This window comes from Oncorhynchus masou, chromosome 30 (genome assembly GCF_036934945.1).
Source record: "Oncorhynchus masou masou isolate Uvic2021 chromosome 30, UVic_Omas_1.1, whole genome shotgun sequence".
Taxonomy (NCBI): domain Eukaryota; kingdom Metazoa; phylum Chordata; class Actinopteri; order Salmoniformes; family Salmonidae; genus Oncorhynchus; species Oncorhynchus masou.
In genome coordinates, this window is record NC_088241.1 from 19,093,312 (window position 1) to 19,108,947 (window position 15,636).

A 15,636-nucleotide genomic window follows, 5' to 3' on the forward strand; every position below is an offset into this window, starting at 1 on the left:
ACAGCAAACCTTCTTGCCACAGCTCGCATTGATGTGCCATCCTGGATGAGCTGCACTACCTGAGCCACTTGTGTGGGTTGTAGACTCCGTCTCATGCTACCACTAGAGTGAAAGCACTGCCAGCATTTAAAAGTGAACAAAACATCAGCCAGGAAGCATATGAACTGAGAAGTGGTCTGTGGTTTTCACCTGCAGAACCACTCCTTTATTTGGGGTGTCTTGCTAATTGCCTATAATTTCCACCTGTTGTCTATTCCATTTGCACAACAGCATGTGAAAAGTATTGTCAATCAGTGTTGCTTCCTAAGTGGACAGTTTGATTTCACAGAAGTGTGATTGACTTGGAGTTACATTGTGTTGTTTAAGTGTTCCCTTTATTTTTTTGAGCAGTGTATATTTGTTACTGCTCGACTAAAACACTTGGTCAACCAACAGCCTAACGACCAAACAATCGACCAGTCAACTAATTGTGGTCAGCCATAAATGTACTCACTAAAACACTGACCTCCTTTATAAATGACCAAAGGGGATCCCTTACACCAGGCTAACCTCTGTCAAATTGATATTTTGCCCATCAGCCAGGGCTTGTGTTTGTCGACTTCAAAAGTCACATTAATCAAGATGGCGAGACACTATGTACATAACATGGTCGATATGTTATCCTCTCTGCCCATTATTGTCCCAACCTAAGCAAGCAGGTAATTTACTAATCTGAGTATATGCTATCAGTTTAGTGAAGAATGCTCCTGATTTAAACTATGGGGCTAAGTAAGTGAAACTCAATTGTTTTGAAGGGGCTGATGATTTATATGTGCCCTGTAGTCTACCCTGTCAACGTACTGCGGGGAGAAATGGTAGTGGGTATCACAGAAAAGGCAGGATGAAACATGTTACACTAGGAAAACAACAGTTAATTTATTTACAGTTGAAGTCAGAAGTTCACATACACCTTAGCTAAATACATTTAAACTCAGTTTTCCACAATTCATGACATTTAATCCTAGTAAAAATTCCCTGTCTTAGGTCAGTTGTGATGGCCACTTCAATACCTTGACTTTGTTGTCCTTAAGCTTTGGAAGTATGCTTGGGGTCATTGTCCCTTTGGAAGACCCATTTGCGACCAAGCTTTAACTTCCTGACTGATGTCTTTAAATGTTCCTTCAATATATCCACATCATTTCCCTCATCATGATTCCATCTATTTTGTGAAGTGCACCAGCCCCACAACAAAGCACCCCCACAACTTGATGCTGTGCTTCACCCCTGTGCGTCACCCCTGTGCTTCACGGTTGGGATGGTGTTCTTCGGCTTGCAAGCCTCCCCCTTTAACCTCCAAACACAACGATGGTCATTATGGCCAAAAGGTTATATTTTTTGTTTCATCAGACCAGAGAACATTTCTCTAAAAAGTACGATCTTTGTCCCCATGTGCAGTTGCAAACCAAAGTCTGGCTTTTTTTATGGCGGCTTCTTCCTTGCTGAACGGCTTTTCAGGTTATGTCAATATAGGACTCGTTTTACTGTGGATATAGATACTTTTGTACCTGTTTCCTCCAGCATCTTCACAAGGTCCTTTGCTGTTGTTCGGGGATTGATTTGCACTTTTCGCACCAAAGTACATTCATCTCTAGGAGACAGAACGTGTCTCCTTCCTGCGCAGTATGACGGCTGCGTGGTCCCATGGTGTTTATACTTGCGTACTATTGTTAGTACAGATGAATGTGGTACCTTCAAGCATTTGGAAATTGCTCCCAAGGATGAACCAGACTTGTGGAGGTCTACAATTATTTTTCTGTGGTCTGATTTCTTTTCATTGTCCCATGATGTCAAACAAAGAGGCACTGAGTTTGAAGGTCGGCCTTGAAATACATCCACAGGTACACGTCCAATTGACTCAAATTATGTCAATTAGCCTATCAGAAGCTTCTAAAGCCATGACATCATTTTCTGGAATTTTCCAAGCTGTTTAAAGGCACAGTCAACTTAGTGTATGTAAACTTCTAACCCACTGGAATTGTGATACAACGAATTATAAGTGAAATGACCTGTCTGTAAACAATTGTTGGAAAAATGACTTGTGTCATGCACAAAGTAGATGTCCTAACCGACTTGCCAAAACTATAGTTTGTTAACAAGAAATTTGTGGCGTGTTTGATTTTTTTTTAATGACTCTAACCTAAGTGTATGTAAACTTCTGACTATAACTGTACTTATAGCTCTGCCTACTCCAGACAAGTTGTTTTTCAAATTAAATATTTTAAATAAATATTAAAGCATTAAACCTCTCACGTAGCCCTTTTCTGCAGTCAAATGACCTAGTGGTCTCATGGGTGGAATGTTGTTAATATTTTTCATAAATTCATAATAAGATTTTTTTTTTAAATATATATATTTTTTTTAAATCTGCCAAAAATCGGATGTTTCGATTTTTTTTATATTTCGGTCTTCTGTGATGTATATAAAGTGTAATATTGGTATGCAAACTCAAAATAAATACATTTCAACTCTATATCTGACATAGTGTCTTATTTTTTCTATGTCCATCAAGATGTGTGTGAGGTGTATACTTGTTTCAAAGCAGATTTGTTTTAAGACTACCAAGAAAAACTTTGTGTGACCCTGATTTATCCCACCGCAGTAAAAGGTTATTAAAGCGTCAGTCAGACAACAGGTAGAATGAATGGCTTATTATTTCCTTTTTTTCTTTATCCAGAAAACAACCTCTCTGTTTCGGTTAATTGAACATGTACATCAGCAGTTTTCCTCTTGTTATAGGTCACTGACTGACAGTCACTCATATCATATCAGTAAAAAAATTAATTGGTACATTTGTTAGTATAGTCAGCTATCTAAACTTGTAGTAATCACAACCGAATTACCGACATGCACGCAGGGCACATGCCCAGAAGGGCTCAATTCGAAGCGAAGACAGTCAATTCAGGAAATAAACTTAAATACCCCCCCCCCCAAACTCCCCTCCCTCCCAAACTGTTCTCACTAAAACTCAAACACTGGTTACAGCCCTGGTAATATTGTTTTTACAAGTACCATGTATGTGAAAAAAATATATATACACATTTAAGTAACTTTTGTCCTCTGAAGTGTTTGATGGGCCAGTAAAATCCATAGTTACTGTAAGTTCTACTTTGATTTTGCTGTGGCTTAGCTACAGTATGCCTACAGTATGCCTACAGTATGCCATCAGTCATCATCATTAGTGGAATTCTTAAATTCTTGAATTTTAATTGACCTTCATTGACTGAATTAAATGTGAAATGACCCCAACTCTTCAGACAGTCAAACAGGCACGTAGGTAGGCAGGAAGCTTGACAGACGATCAGGATTCAACTTCATAGATTGGCTTTGTGCCTGTGGTAGGCTTTTCGTTGAGATTCTCTAAACCATAACAGCATTCCTGCTAGGTGCTCTTCTCTAAAGGAGAAAGATAGTGTACATAGTGAGTGATGGCTGCTCCTTACAGGAGAAAGATGTGCACATACCTGCCTCCATCCCCTCTCACACCCTACTCCCCCAAAACCTGTCTCAACACCCCCACCCATCTATCCCAAACCCAATGTCCCACAACCTTTCCAGTTGCACCAGTCTAAACATCTCTACTACAGGCTATTTTAGCTTTTTAACATTGTGACAGTAAATTAGGTGTGTGTGTGTGTGTGTGTGTGTGTGTGTGTGTGTGTGTGTGTGTGTGTGTGTGTGTGTGTGTGTGTGTGTGTGTGTGTGTGTGTGTGTGTGTGTGTGTGTGTGTGTGTGTGTGTGTGTGTGTGTGTGTGTGTGTGTGTCTTGGCACGTTATCACACCTGGTTGCACAAACTATTCTGATCCCAAGATATTGTGTTTTTATTTTACTTTTTGTCTGACTTTGAGGAATCAATGGCATAACGGAGAGACAGCAATATGTTAGATCCTATGCATGTGCAAGCCTGACTCTCTGCATGTATCTGTTTGTGTTTTTTAATTCACCATGGGCCTTGAACCATTAACCTAATGTTTTACCGTAGATAATGTAGGAAAAAGCATTTATTCTTTTATTATTTCAATATGAAGGGTAACCCCATGAAAATAGTTTTTAATGGGTCATTTTTCTTCTCTATGAATCTAGAGGAGTAACTGATAATTTTAAGGAGTCCTACCTCATTTCAGACCACCTTAACAGCAGCTATAGTGAAGGGGAGGAGCTGAGGTTATCTTGCAGCCTATGATTGGAGGCATACAGAAAGGTGGTGGGCATGAACATTTGCAACCAAAACACACTAATTAAGTCAGACCAACTCATGTGTCAGCTTGAGTCCTCACTCCCTGCACTCCCACTCTCCCATCGCATCACTGCAGCCACCAGTGCTTGTGAGTGTTAGTGTATGTTGCTGTGTGTTAGTGTTAGTGTATGTTCCCCGCTCTGGAGCTGAGTTGAACTTTTAACCATTCACCCCTAAGGCCATAGTGCAGAGCCAGGAGAACACCCAGGTAACCCCACAGCCATGACGAATTCGGCAACTAACTTGCGGCTGAAGCTGCCCATGGCCTGCATCATCCTGGAGGTGATCATCATCATCCTCTTCGGCACTCTGGTGCATTACGACGATGAGACAGACGCCAAGCTCTGGCACAAGGAAATCGCCAATGGCTCTTCCAACTACGACAACGACTTTTACTACCGCTACCCCAGTGAGTGACCGCAGCGAGAGGGGTAGGGTTGGGGTAACGAGACAGGTGGGGTAGTAGACATCCCTAACCACTGATACAGAGTCAGACACGTTTTCATCCTTTTAATGTTTATGGTTATGATTAGGTAGTTTGATGATCTGACCCTAAATCTGTGGATAAAGGTAACTATTCCCTTGTGAGGGTGGAGAGGATGGGGGATGTGGAGTCCATCTATAGAAATGAAAGGATTGTTCTTTTCCTTCTTTGTTATGCTTTGTCTATGTGTCTGAGACTTGCATGGTAGCAGAAGCAGATATGTTGGTTGTTTAGGCAAGTGTCTTGTGTCATTCATGCCATACTTGTATGTCAAGACAATGAACATGACAGAAAAGTTGTCTGAAGCTCAAACGAATCTGACGACTAAATCGGAAAGAATTTATTTTCCTTTTGTGTTATTCCCACCTAGGGAGTCTACCCCATCTGGCTTTCTTTGGGATGTTACGTACTTACAATATGGTTGTGTGGAGGAGATTGGAGGTGGGTGGGAATGGTCATGAGAAATTGAGGTGAGCTGTTTTTAAGGGTTTGTAGAGGGGCAAAGCAACTCTGTTTTACGTTTGATCTGTGCTCAATGCTGTAGATTAGCATTCTCACTCCGAGACCCTTTGATATATAGGGCAGAGTGGGGTAAGATGAGCCAAAGGGGTAAGTTGAGCCACCCTTGTTTCTAGGAAACCATAAAATGAATAATATGACCAAATATTTAGGAAGAGGTCATGGGTTACGTGAAGGAATAAACCACATGGAAAAGTCATAGTGCATCCTTGTAGCTGTGTGGCCTAATATAGTCAAAATGTTTGTCCTTCGGTAAGTTGAGGAAATGGCCATGCGGTAAGTTGAGGAAATGGCCATGCGGTAAGTTTGGCCAATGGTTGAGCCTATTGCAAGTTGAGGAAACAGAGCCTGGCCTATGTTAAAAGTGTGTGTTAGGCGTTAAGCCTGTGTTAAAAGATGCTTGAAATTATTAAAATAGAAAAAAGCGATTGTGACTGTGTTAAAATTTGTTTAGGAAATAAATGTTGTGGTAATATTTCATTCAGTACAGAAATTTGTAGGTGGCTTAACTTACCCTATCCAGGGGTAAGTTGTACCAAGAGACCACATAGACCAAGCTATGTTTTCAGAAATGTAATGTTTACATGAATTCAGATTATTTTCAGGGATACACAACATCCTGAAATATATGTTAATAATTTTGTTAGAAAGAATACTATATTTCCCTTGATGGAGTAATGCTGAATGTAAAAAATGTATCAACTTACCCCACTCTCCCCTACGACCCCTGAGCTCCTCAGTGTTCAATGTGAGTTTTCCCTCTTTTGCTTTGACATTTGGCTGCAAGCAGCAAAGCAACAAATTGTTAATTTGTTTCCTAATTAGAGTAGGGTTTGGTTGCCAAATATTTTGGGTGAACTTGTTTTACATTCTGTGACAGTGCACTCCAGTTCACTGTACCAAATACATCATTCTCATTGTCAGTTTTATACTTGATATGCTCCGTTTTGCTTTGTGTTGTGGTGTACAATATACATCAACAGTCAACACAGTACATATTGGAGACATACGAAGACCTGAAAACAGACAATGTGCTTAAGTGATTGCATTCCGTCTGTCTGCGGTCCAGAAAAATAACTGGAAACTAGAAGCTCTTTGTCAAGTGGGAGGAGACGGAGAGTTAAGTTCTCCAATGTCAATATGTAAACAAATCCGGCATGGGGAGAGATTTCTGTCATTTGATTTAACCGTTTAGTATCTCAGATCTTTCTGTCAATGTTTTTTTGATTAGCGTCAAAACCCTCTAACTCATAGGCTACTTTGAACAGCAAGAGGGAAGGAAATGTGGTCTCTGAATAGGTTATAGCATGTCTGTTGCAGTGGGTGTCCAATCAGTCAGGGCAAAGGTATACTTTTCCTCCTCTGAACGTTGCTGTTCCACCTTAACAGATCAGTAATGAAATGCAATGGAAGACTGTTGGTTGGAGGTGGTGGAGGTATTGGGTGTGTCCAATTCTTAGCCTTGTTGAAGGTTCCTGTGTACAACTAGTCCTACCTGTCACCACACCTTGAGGCTTTCCCCATACTGTCCCTATACTGTGTCATGCAGGTGGATGGGTGCAGGTAAGCCCCAGGGTAGAAAGAGTATGAGAATGTCTGATATACAGACATGGGAATTTGTAGGAGGAATGTTTAATTTTCACATTCCCCCCCATCACTGTCTAATTAGTGAACGGCCAGGGGGATAGGGGCTTCTGCGTGAGAAAGGGGCACCGGGGGGAGGAGCGTGAAGGGAGAAAGTTGAGTGGGGAACAGAAGGTGGGAGGGATGGTTAGGAGGGAGAGAGTGATTGTTTTTAGAGAGAAGGAAACGTTTGCTTTGGCAGTGTTTATTGTGTTTATTGTCATGCCAGCAAGGCTTGTCATATGGATGACTGATATACACAGAAAGAGAGTTAGGGAGAGCGAGAAAGCAAAAGCAAAAGACTGTGTGGCACAAAAAGGTAATTAAGGAACCAAGTTGAGCTATCAGCCACTTTGGCTAGTAGCATGGTTCCCAGTTTTCCCTTGTTAAGGCTGAGGAGTCATAGCCTGGTCAATCATACTGACCACTGTGGTCAGTGTGGTTGACCAGGCTACGGGAGTCATGGGAAACTTTGGGAGTTTAATTACATGAATCTCTGAGAGTTGGATCATGTCCGTTTGACTTTAAACTCAATTCATCAAGTCTGTGACTTCAAGAAGAAAACTCAGGCCTCCTGGGTGGTGCAGTGGTTAAGGGTGCTGTACTGCAGCGCCAGCTGTGCCATCAGAGTTCCTGGGTTCACACCCAGGCTCTGTCATAACTGGCTGCGACCGGGAGGTTCGTGGGGCGATGCACAATTGGCCTAGTGTCGTCTGGTTTAGTGAGGGCTTGGTCGGTAGGGATGTACTTGTCTCATAGTCATTAGGTTAAAACTGGTCTGTATGTTGGCTCATGAGCGCAGGTAATAGATTACCTTTAGGTCTTTTAAAATAAATGTCAATGTGTGCAATTTTTTTATAATTTATTTACCTACTCACTGGTGTTGCCCGTGTGTGTGCATGTTACATTTTCTCACCGCTCTGTAGACGTCCTTCTAGGGGGTGGCACAGAGTATTTGGGCCAACCTGCCAATGGGGAGTTGGACAGTGGAAATATGCTCCATGCCAATGATCAGTTGCCAGGCAACGACCAAGAGATATTGTCCCTACTCCCCAGTGCCATGTGGATGAATACGTCCAGTGGGCAGAGGGAGGTGTAGTAGGCTGGGTTAACAGGGCCAGAAAGCAGGTTGAATGGAGCTATCAGGCACAGGGTAACTTCTCTGTGTCCTTCTATGTAGGCCAATTGAGGTTCCCAAAGCCCCCTGTCCCGCTCAATTTAAATCACAAAATGTTGACTAAAAGGGATTGTTGGTGTTTTGTGGAGAAGTCACCAGAAGTCACCAACTTAGAAAGATACTGCTATACTACTGTCATAAAAGAAATAGTCTTTCTCACCAAACCATAAGAAGGGGATTGTTAATGTGTTTACGAGACTGATCACACAGGCAGTTGAATAGTGACAATGTGCATCCAACGCAATAAAATAATCTATAATGTGTTATCTTCCTTTGTTCAGGCTTTCAGGATGTGCACGTGATGATCTTCATTGGCTTTGGTTTCCTCATGACGTTCCTGCAACGTTATGGATTTAGCAGTGTGGGCTTCAACTTCCTCATTGCGGCCTTCGCTCTGCAGTGGGCAACTCTCATGCAGGGCTTTGTCCATGGCATGCATGGGGGCAAGATCCACGTCGGAATAGAGAGGTAGGGCTCATGCACACACTAACCTACATTTCGTTACTACAATAAACACAACACACCAGCAGATACATGTGATGTGTATACATGGCATGTCATATGGGTGTAAGTGTATACTGTAGTGCATCTGTGCACTAAACAATAAACCCTATCATTAAGAGTTGTTTGTCCCTCCTGCAGTATGATCAACGCTGACTTCTGCACAGGCTCAGTGCTCATCTCGTTTGGGGCGGTCCTGGGGAAGACCAGTCCAGTCCAGCTGCTGGTCATGTCTGTGATTGAAGTCACCCTGTTCGCAGTCAATGAGTTCATTGTGCTTACTGTTCTGGGGGTGAGTGAGTGTGTGTGTGTGTTTAGGTGTACCATTAAATGTACAATTAATGTCTTCCTGTATATGTCTGTATACAAACCTACAGTAAAACTGCTTTTTTACGTACTATTATGCCTACTCTCCTATTAGGCTTTCTCAACACTCTTGAATAATGTACTTTAAGACAAAGCTTTTTACACCCCTTAAATTAGATAATTTCCACCTTTAGGCCAAGGATGCTGGTGGCTCCATGACCATTCACACCTTTGGAGCTTACTTTGGCCTGATGGTGGCTCGTGTTCTCTACCGCCCCAACCTGGACAAGAGCAAACACAAGAACTGCTCTGTCTACCACTCTGACCTCTTCGCCATGATTGGTAAGAATACCTCCTGCTCGTCATATGCAGGAAGCCTGTACATTAGACACAAATAGCCACCATCAACAAGTCGGACAACTTAACCTTCATTTTCTGAAGACGCCAGTTATGTTTAGACTGTACATACAATGCATGCCAATGTATGGGAATCTGTGTCATAATTAAGAGAACATCCACCTCCCCAGGAAAAAACATTACCTGTAAGTTTGCTAAACTAAAGGACTATATTACATACCGGTATGGTAATACTTATTTATCCCTGCATGCTCAGGCACCATCTACCTGTGGATGTTCTGGCCAAGCTTCAACTCTGCTGTGACGGCCCACGGAGACGACCAGCACCGCACGGCTATGAACACCTACTATTCCCTGGCTGCCTGCACCCTGGCCACCTACGGCCTGTCTGCCGTTGTGGCTCATGATGGCAAGCTCGATATGGTGAGGGGGCTAGCACAGTGTGGGGACTTAAGGAAAAGCAGGTCCCTAAAAGTAGTATAGGGCTAGACAGGTGATGCAGACTTGAGGAGACAAAGTAGGGAGAAGTAGGATTCTACAGGGACTATGCAGTGGAAATGAGGGGCTTAAAGTGGTCTTCCCAGATCATTTCAAGTGGGAGTTAGGGACTAGGCATGGTAGGGGAAGGAAGATTTCTTCCTGTGTTTGTTGTCAATACAATCTGGTTCAACTGTATTTTGCGTCATAGGCCTACTAGATATTCTGTAGCCCTATTAGATGTTATACATGTAAGTAAATATTTGGAATGAATCATGACTCCTATGGGATTAAATCCTTATTGGCAAACTGAAGCATCATGCAGTATGTTTGCATATACAGACAGGTATTTCAACTCTTGTCAACAGCTGTAGTCAGACGTGCTTGGTGAAAGTTTAACACAACTCTAGATTTCTTACATACTTACATTATTATCATTATTGTTATATTTACTCCCCTCGCTCTAGCGCTTCAATGATTTAAGATATTAACATGAAACTTCCAAATGTGCAGACTGCACCAACTTAGATTGCTTGAAAAACGTTTTGATCGCGTTTAGCTCACCAACAGTAACTCTTGAACCGTTCAAGCTAGACACCAAATCAACTTTCACGTGTTCAGGCTATCCTACCAATCAATCAATCTTTTCATCTAACCACGTTTTCAACTATAACCAGTCACTACCATCACTACCACTTCTGTAACTTATTTCAAAAACATAAATACTTTAAAACAAGCACACACATTTTCTTCAGTAAATATACTTTTCTAGTTTAGATTTGATTGATCTATTCTAAACTATCAAACTATGAATCCTCAAACTTTCTCACAAGATACGATTTAAGAATTGGAAACCATCCCCAAAAAATGCACTCTGAAGCATCACACCATAGTTACTATCTACCTTTAGAGTATACAGTCATGTGAGCCAGACAAAATATCTAGTTGCTATGTCCCTTGAGGACAAGGCTGTCATCTACATCTCGTTCTGAAATCAAGACGGTACATTCCTGTCTAGATGGCAATCAATCTGAAGTTGTCTTTTCTATTCAATGGAGGAAGTCAGTGAACATAGCACATGACCTGGTGATAGTAGTACTGTTCTAATCAGCTCAGATTATCTCATAGTTGGTGAAAGGGTAGTGTGTCCGCAGCATATCATCAAATCTGTCTGCAATCTAACAAGATTTTCACTACACCCGCAATAACATCTGCCAAATATGTGTATGTGACCAATAAAATTTGATTTGAACTCTACACACTCGCACACCCCCACTTTGCATGATGGCGATACCAAATTGTCACACAATGTTCCATTGGTTGGGATTTTTATTATTCAAGTATTACATCATTCATCCTACCTTCTCGTTCCTTGACATTGGTACCGTGCAAAATTTGAGAACAGTGAAAATTAAAATAAATGTATGACTGGACTCTGACAATCAACTATTTTGAACAGCATTTAAAAAACTTCTCTCTCCTCTCTTTAGGTGCACATCCAGAACGCTGCCCTTGCCGGTGGGGTTGCCGTGGGAACTGCTGGTGAAATGATGCTCACTCCTTTTGGCTCCATGATTGTGGGCTTCCTGGCTGGAACCATCTCTGTGCTGGGCTTCAAGTTCCTCTCGGTAAGTTCAACCTGCCATTAGTAAGACAGGATATAGGACAGAAGTGTATGGAAATGAAAATGTATAATCCTCCTGAGACCCAGCAATAAAACATATCTGCAATTAAAAATGAATTATATTACATAAGAAGTGTTTGGAGTGAAAAAAAAAACGTTTTACAGAAAAAGAAAACAATTAACATTACAGTAAATGAGTACAGTAGGTACATTTGTTTTACAGAGGACATAATTAAGCTATTATTTGAGAAATTAGTGCACTGCTCTGAAAACTCACCAAACTATTCCTGAGATATTTACTTACTAAAAGCAATTGAATATCAAACTCACAAAAAAATGATAATTACACAATTATACACACATAAAATGTGATAATTGTGTTGGCAGCCATTTTGACAAACAAAGAGAAAGTTATCCAGGTCACACTCTCACATGAGAAATCATTGAAAAGCCCAGAATGTCCTCTCAAGGGGTATCAGTAGGATATGACCGTTAATGATGCCAACAGTACAAGCGTATCTACTTACAACATAAACAGTCATGTTGAGAAACACATCCACTTATGTGTATATGGCACCTTTTGAAGGACATGAGGGTGCTAGGGTACATAGACATCACCCGTACTCATGGCACTGGCAACTTTCCACCCCTGTCCTCTCAGCCTATCCTGGAACAAAAGCTGAAGATACAGGACACATGTGGCGTCCACAACCTGCATGGCATGCCTGGAGTCCTGGGAGCCATCGTTGGAGCAGTTACTGCTGCTCTGGCAACCAAGGACGTCTATGGAGATGGGTTCGTCTGCCTTTTTTTGACATGTTGGGAGTGTGCCCTCTCCTGGTTTTATGGTGAAGCTCCCACTATTGCGCAACTATCCCGTCAAAGCGTGCATTCACACAACAGTTTCATTCAACACTCCCTACTCTCTGTGATGCAGGATGGCTGATGTGTTCCCTGACATCCAGTCTGGTGATGTGGAGGCCTCGTTCCAGGGCATACGACAGGCCATCTCCCTGGCTGTGACCCTCGGCATTGCCCTCCTGGGCGGTCTTATCACCGGTATGTAGAGGGACTAGCTAGAGGATAAGGGAGATTTAAATATTACCTACGTGTTGTAAGCACATATAGTCATTGTCTTGACTGGTTTGTTTCACAAATGCATGGTGATATTAGAACTATGCTCTTTTGTCCCTGTATATTGTCCCTTGTGTCTGTGTGTAATTGTATCATGTCCTTTTTCTTGTAGGTTTTATTCTGAAGCTGCCAATCTATGGTGCTCCTCCTGACACCATCTGTTTTGAGGATGGCATCTACTGGGAGGTAAGTTTACTACACCCAGTCACGTTGTATGGATGAATGGACACACAGGACTCACTGATTTGTACATAGTGTTTGTGTGAGAGTGCAGGGCCATTCAGGCCCATGAAGGGTTAAAGATTGCCAACGATGGCATGCAGTTGGGCCCAACGTTATGCAATATGATATGTGGCCACAAGGTGTCATGTTTGCATTTGGTTACTGAACTCAAATAACTGCTTTTCATCATAAGCAAAGCAGTCACCCTCAGAACACCAGGTGGTGCCATTTCACATGGTCAATGCACGCATAATCAGTAATTGACGATTCTCTTGATTAAAAAAATATACAGATTTAGGAATGTCTTGAAATTAGTTAGGAAATAGGTATACTTGCATTTTTATGACTCGATAAGGTGAAAACATGGTCTAAATAAATCATCCACTACATATTTTTCTCGTTCCATTTATCTCTCTCTCAGCTGCCTGGTGAGGAGGGCTCACATGAGGAGTTGACCACTGTGAGGACACCGGACGAGGCAGAAAAGCTCAACGCATAAACACACACACACACACACACACACACACACACACACACACACACACACACACACACACACACACACACACACACACACACACACACACACACACACACACACACACACACACACACTTGAGATCCACACATAGTAGATTGTACAACCAGGATGTGGCAGCACATGGTGCTTGTGTATGTCTGCCATTTTCCAATGTGCCAATGACCATATCTGATTCACTAATATGGTGGTAGTGTGTGTTCAAATACTCCAGACCATCAGCAGAAGTGCCTTTCACTCTCAGAAGAAAACAATCTCAAGGCAACCCATAATGTGTTTACACCAGACAGAAGCATGCTATCCTCCAAGCAGCATGGGCCATGGACAGTCCATTGCAATATACCTCCTACCAGCTGCCTTATGTTATGTTCCTAGATGATCCTATGCAGCTACAGTATATGACAGAGCTGTAGACTTGAATCATGGTCTGAGAATTTGGATAGGACTGGTGAAACCTGTTTGATGATGCAAAAACAATGGATTAAGCTAATTTTAACTGAGTGTTTTTAGGATTTTGGGGGGCTTCTCCGCTCTTCTAAGAGATGTTACATGCACCAATGTTCAGGGAATTACACTTTGAACCATTTTCAAACATCCGATTGACTAAGGGAAAGACAAATTCGCAGTAGGCCTGTGTGTTGTAAATTCTATATTAAAACCAAAGAAAATTGTACCTCACATGTTATTAATGTAGATCGCTGATGTTTTCATGAATAGACAATCACTTTTATAGATGCAAGTCCATCATTAAAAATGTAAAGTATTCCAGACTAAAACTATGCGTAGAGTTTTGACGATTGAATATTCATTCTGTGACGGGATTCTCCTTTTCTTCTATTTCTATACTATGCAATTTATTGGGTAGACTAGAGTTGCTATTGTACAATTATGTACAGTTGTGTATTGTACATAAATGTTTAGACAACATAAAATGTGATATAATTTAAACGACTAGCTTCACCACTACAGACAAACCACTGAATCAAACGGATTATTTGCTACAGGGGACGAAATGGTGCCGACTTTGTTACACTGAAGAAAATGTAATTGCTGTGAATTTAAATGATAATTGAATAATACTTGTAACGCATTTTTGGAGAGATAAATCTTTCAAATGTGATATATATATTATTTTACCTGTTTTTATTTTATCTTGTTCATTTGACATTTTGAGTAGTTTTGTTCCTTTAATCCGTTCCTGAGTATTTAATTGAGCCCGTAAATACCTCAGCGTTAATGCCCGAAATCAGAGTGTTTTTCTTCTTCATATACACATGATTAACACTTTCTGGGATCAAACAGCCTCTGGAAGCAGCTGTCTTCGGCTGCATTTAGACAGGCAGCCATATTCAATGTTAATCAATCAGATGAGCTGAAAAAGAGCTGTTGTGAGAAGATCTAAACCGTCAAAAAACCAACTAGTGGAAAAGAAGATCCGAATTGGGCTTCCTATGTAAACGCAGCCTTTAACATGTGTCTTACATGCTTCGTTAAGAGCCAGTTCATTTTATTTGGGTATGCCAAATAAAAATGTGACTCACATTCACTTTTTGTTCTTCACATTTTCAAACAGTACATTTATATTTTCCAAATGGGCTTTTCTCTCGCCTGAGTAGCCTCCTTTCAATGCCAAAAATAAAATTAAACCATCTGGTGTTCAGCGAAATAACAACACAATGTCAAATACAGGTAGCCAAGTAAAATAATTAACATCGAATCACATAAACCGTTAGTCTCGCGGGAATTCCACCAAAGGTCTGTATGTAGCCAAAATTAGCTGCAGCTCAGGTTGGTATCTGTACTTGTTGCGCAAATGCCATGACAGGGAGACATAGTGGAGTGGTAACGCGCGTTCAAGCAGTTACTCCCAACACTTGGGTACACTGTAGCATCCACCGAGAGGCTCTTGCTGCCAAGGGAACGTTTTGGACATTACAGTGAAAATGGTTAACTTTGTTAAATCAAGGCCCCTGAACTGTCATGTATTTTCTGGACCATGCAATGAAATGGGCAGCGACCATGTAAAGCTTTTACAACATACAAAAGAAGTGCGCTGGTTATCAAGGGGCAGAGTATTGACACGTTTAGCTGAAAGTTTTCTTTACTGACCATAATTTTCACTTGTCTGACTGCTTGCATGATGATGAGTTTCTCACACGACTGGCCTATCTGGGTGATGTTTTTTCTCGCCTGAATGATCTGAATCTAGGATTCATGGACTCTCCGCAACTGTATTGAACCAAGGCACCTGCATGTTCCCGGACATTTCTGGGGGAAATGGCCTTAGCCCTCACCCTCTGATCCAACAGGTCCCAGACATGCTCAATGGGATTGAGATCCGGGCTCTTCACAGGCCATGTAAAAACACTGACATTCCTGTCTTGCAGGAAATCACGCACA

At 41.6% G+C, this 15,636-nt stretch overlaps 1 protein-coding gene across 1 annotated transcript; it reads left to right on the forward strand.

Moving 5' to 3' along the window:
• The first annotated feature begins 4,259 nt into the window (after positions 1 to 4,259).
• LOC135522251 (ammonium transporter Rh type B-like) lies at positions 4,260 to 14,012 on the forward strand. The gene is made up of 10 exons (XM_064948332.1): positions 4,260 to 4,683; positions 8,359 to 8,545; positions 8,720 to 8,870; positions 9,079 to 9,226; positions 9,498 to 9,664; positions 11,209 to 11,346; positions 12,004 to 12,137; positions 12,280 to 12,401; positions 12,589 to 12,662; positions 13,120 to 14,012. The coding sequence occupies exons 1-10, from the start codon at positions 4,497 to 4,499 to the stop codon at positions 13,195 to 13,197; spliced, it is 1,386 nt and encodes a 461-aa protein (XP_064804404.1). The 5' UTR covers positions 4,260 to 4,496; the 3' UTR covers positions 13,198 to 14,012.
• The last annotated feature ends 1,624 nt before the right edge of the window (positions 14,013 to 15,636 follow it).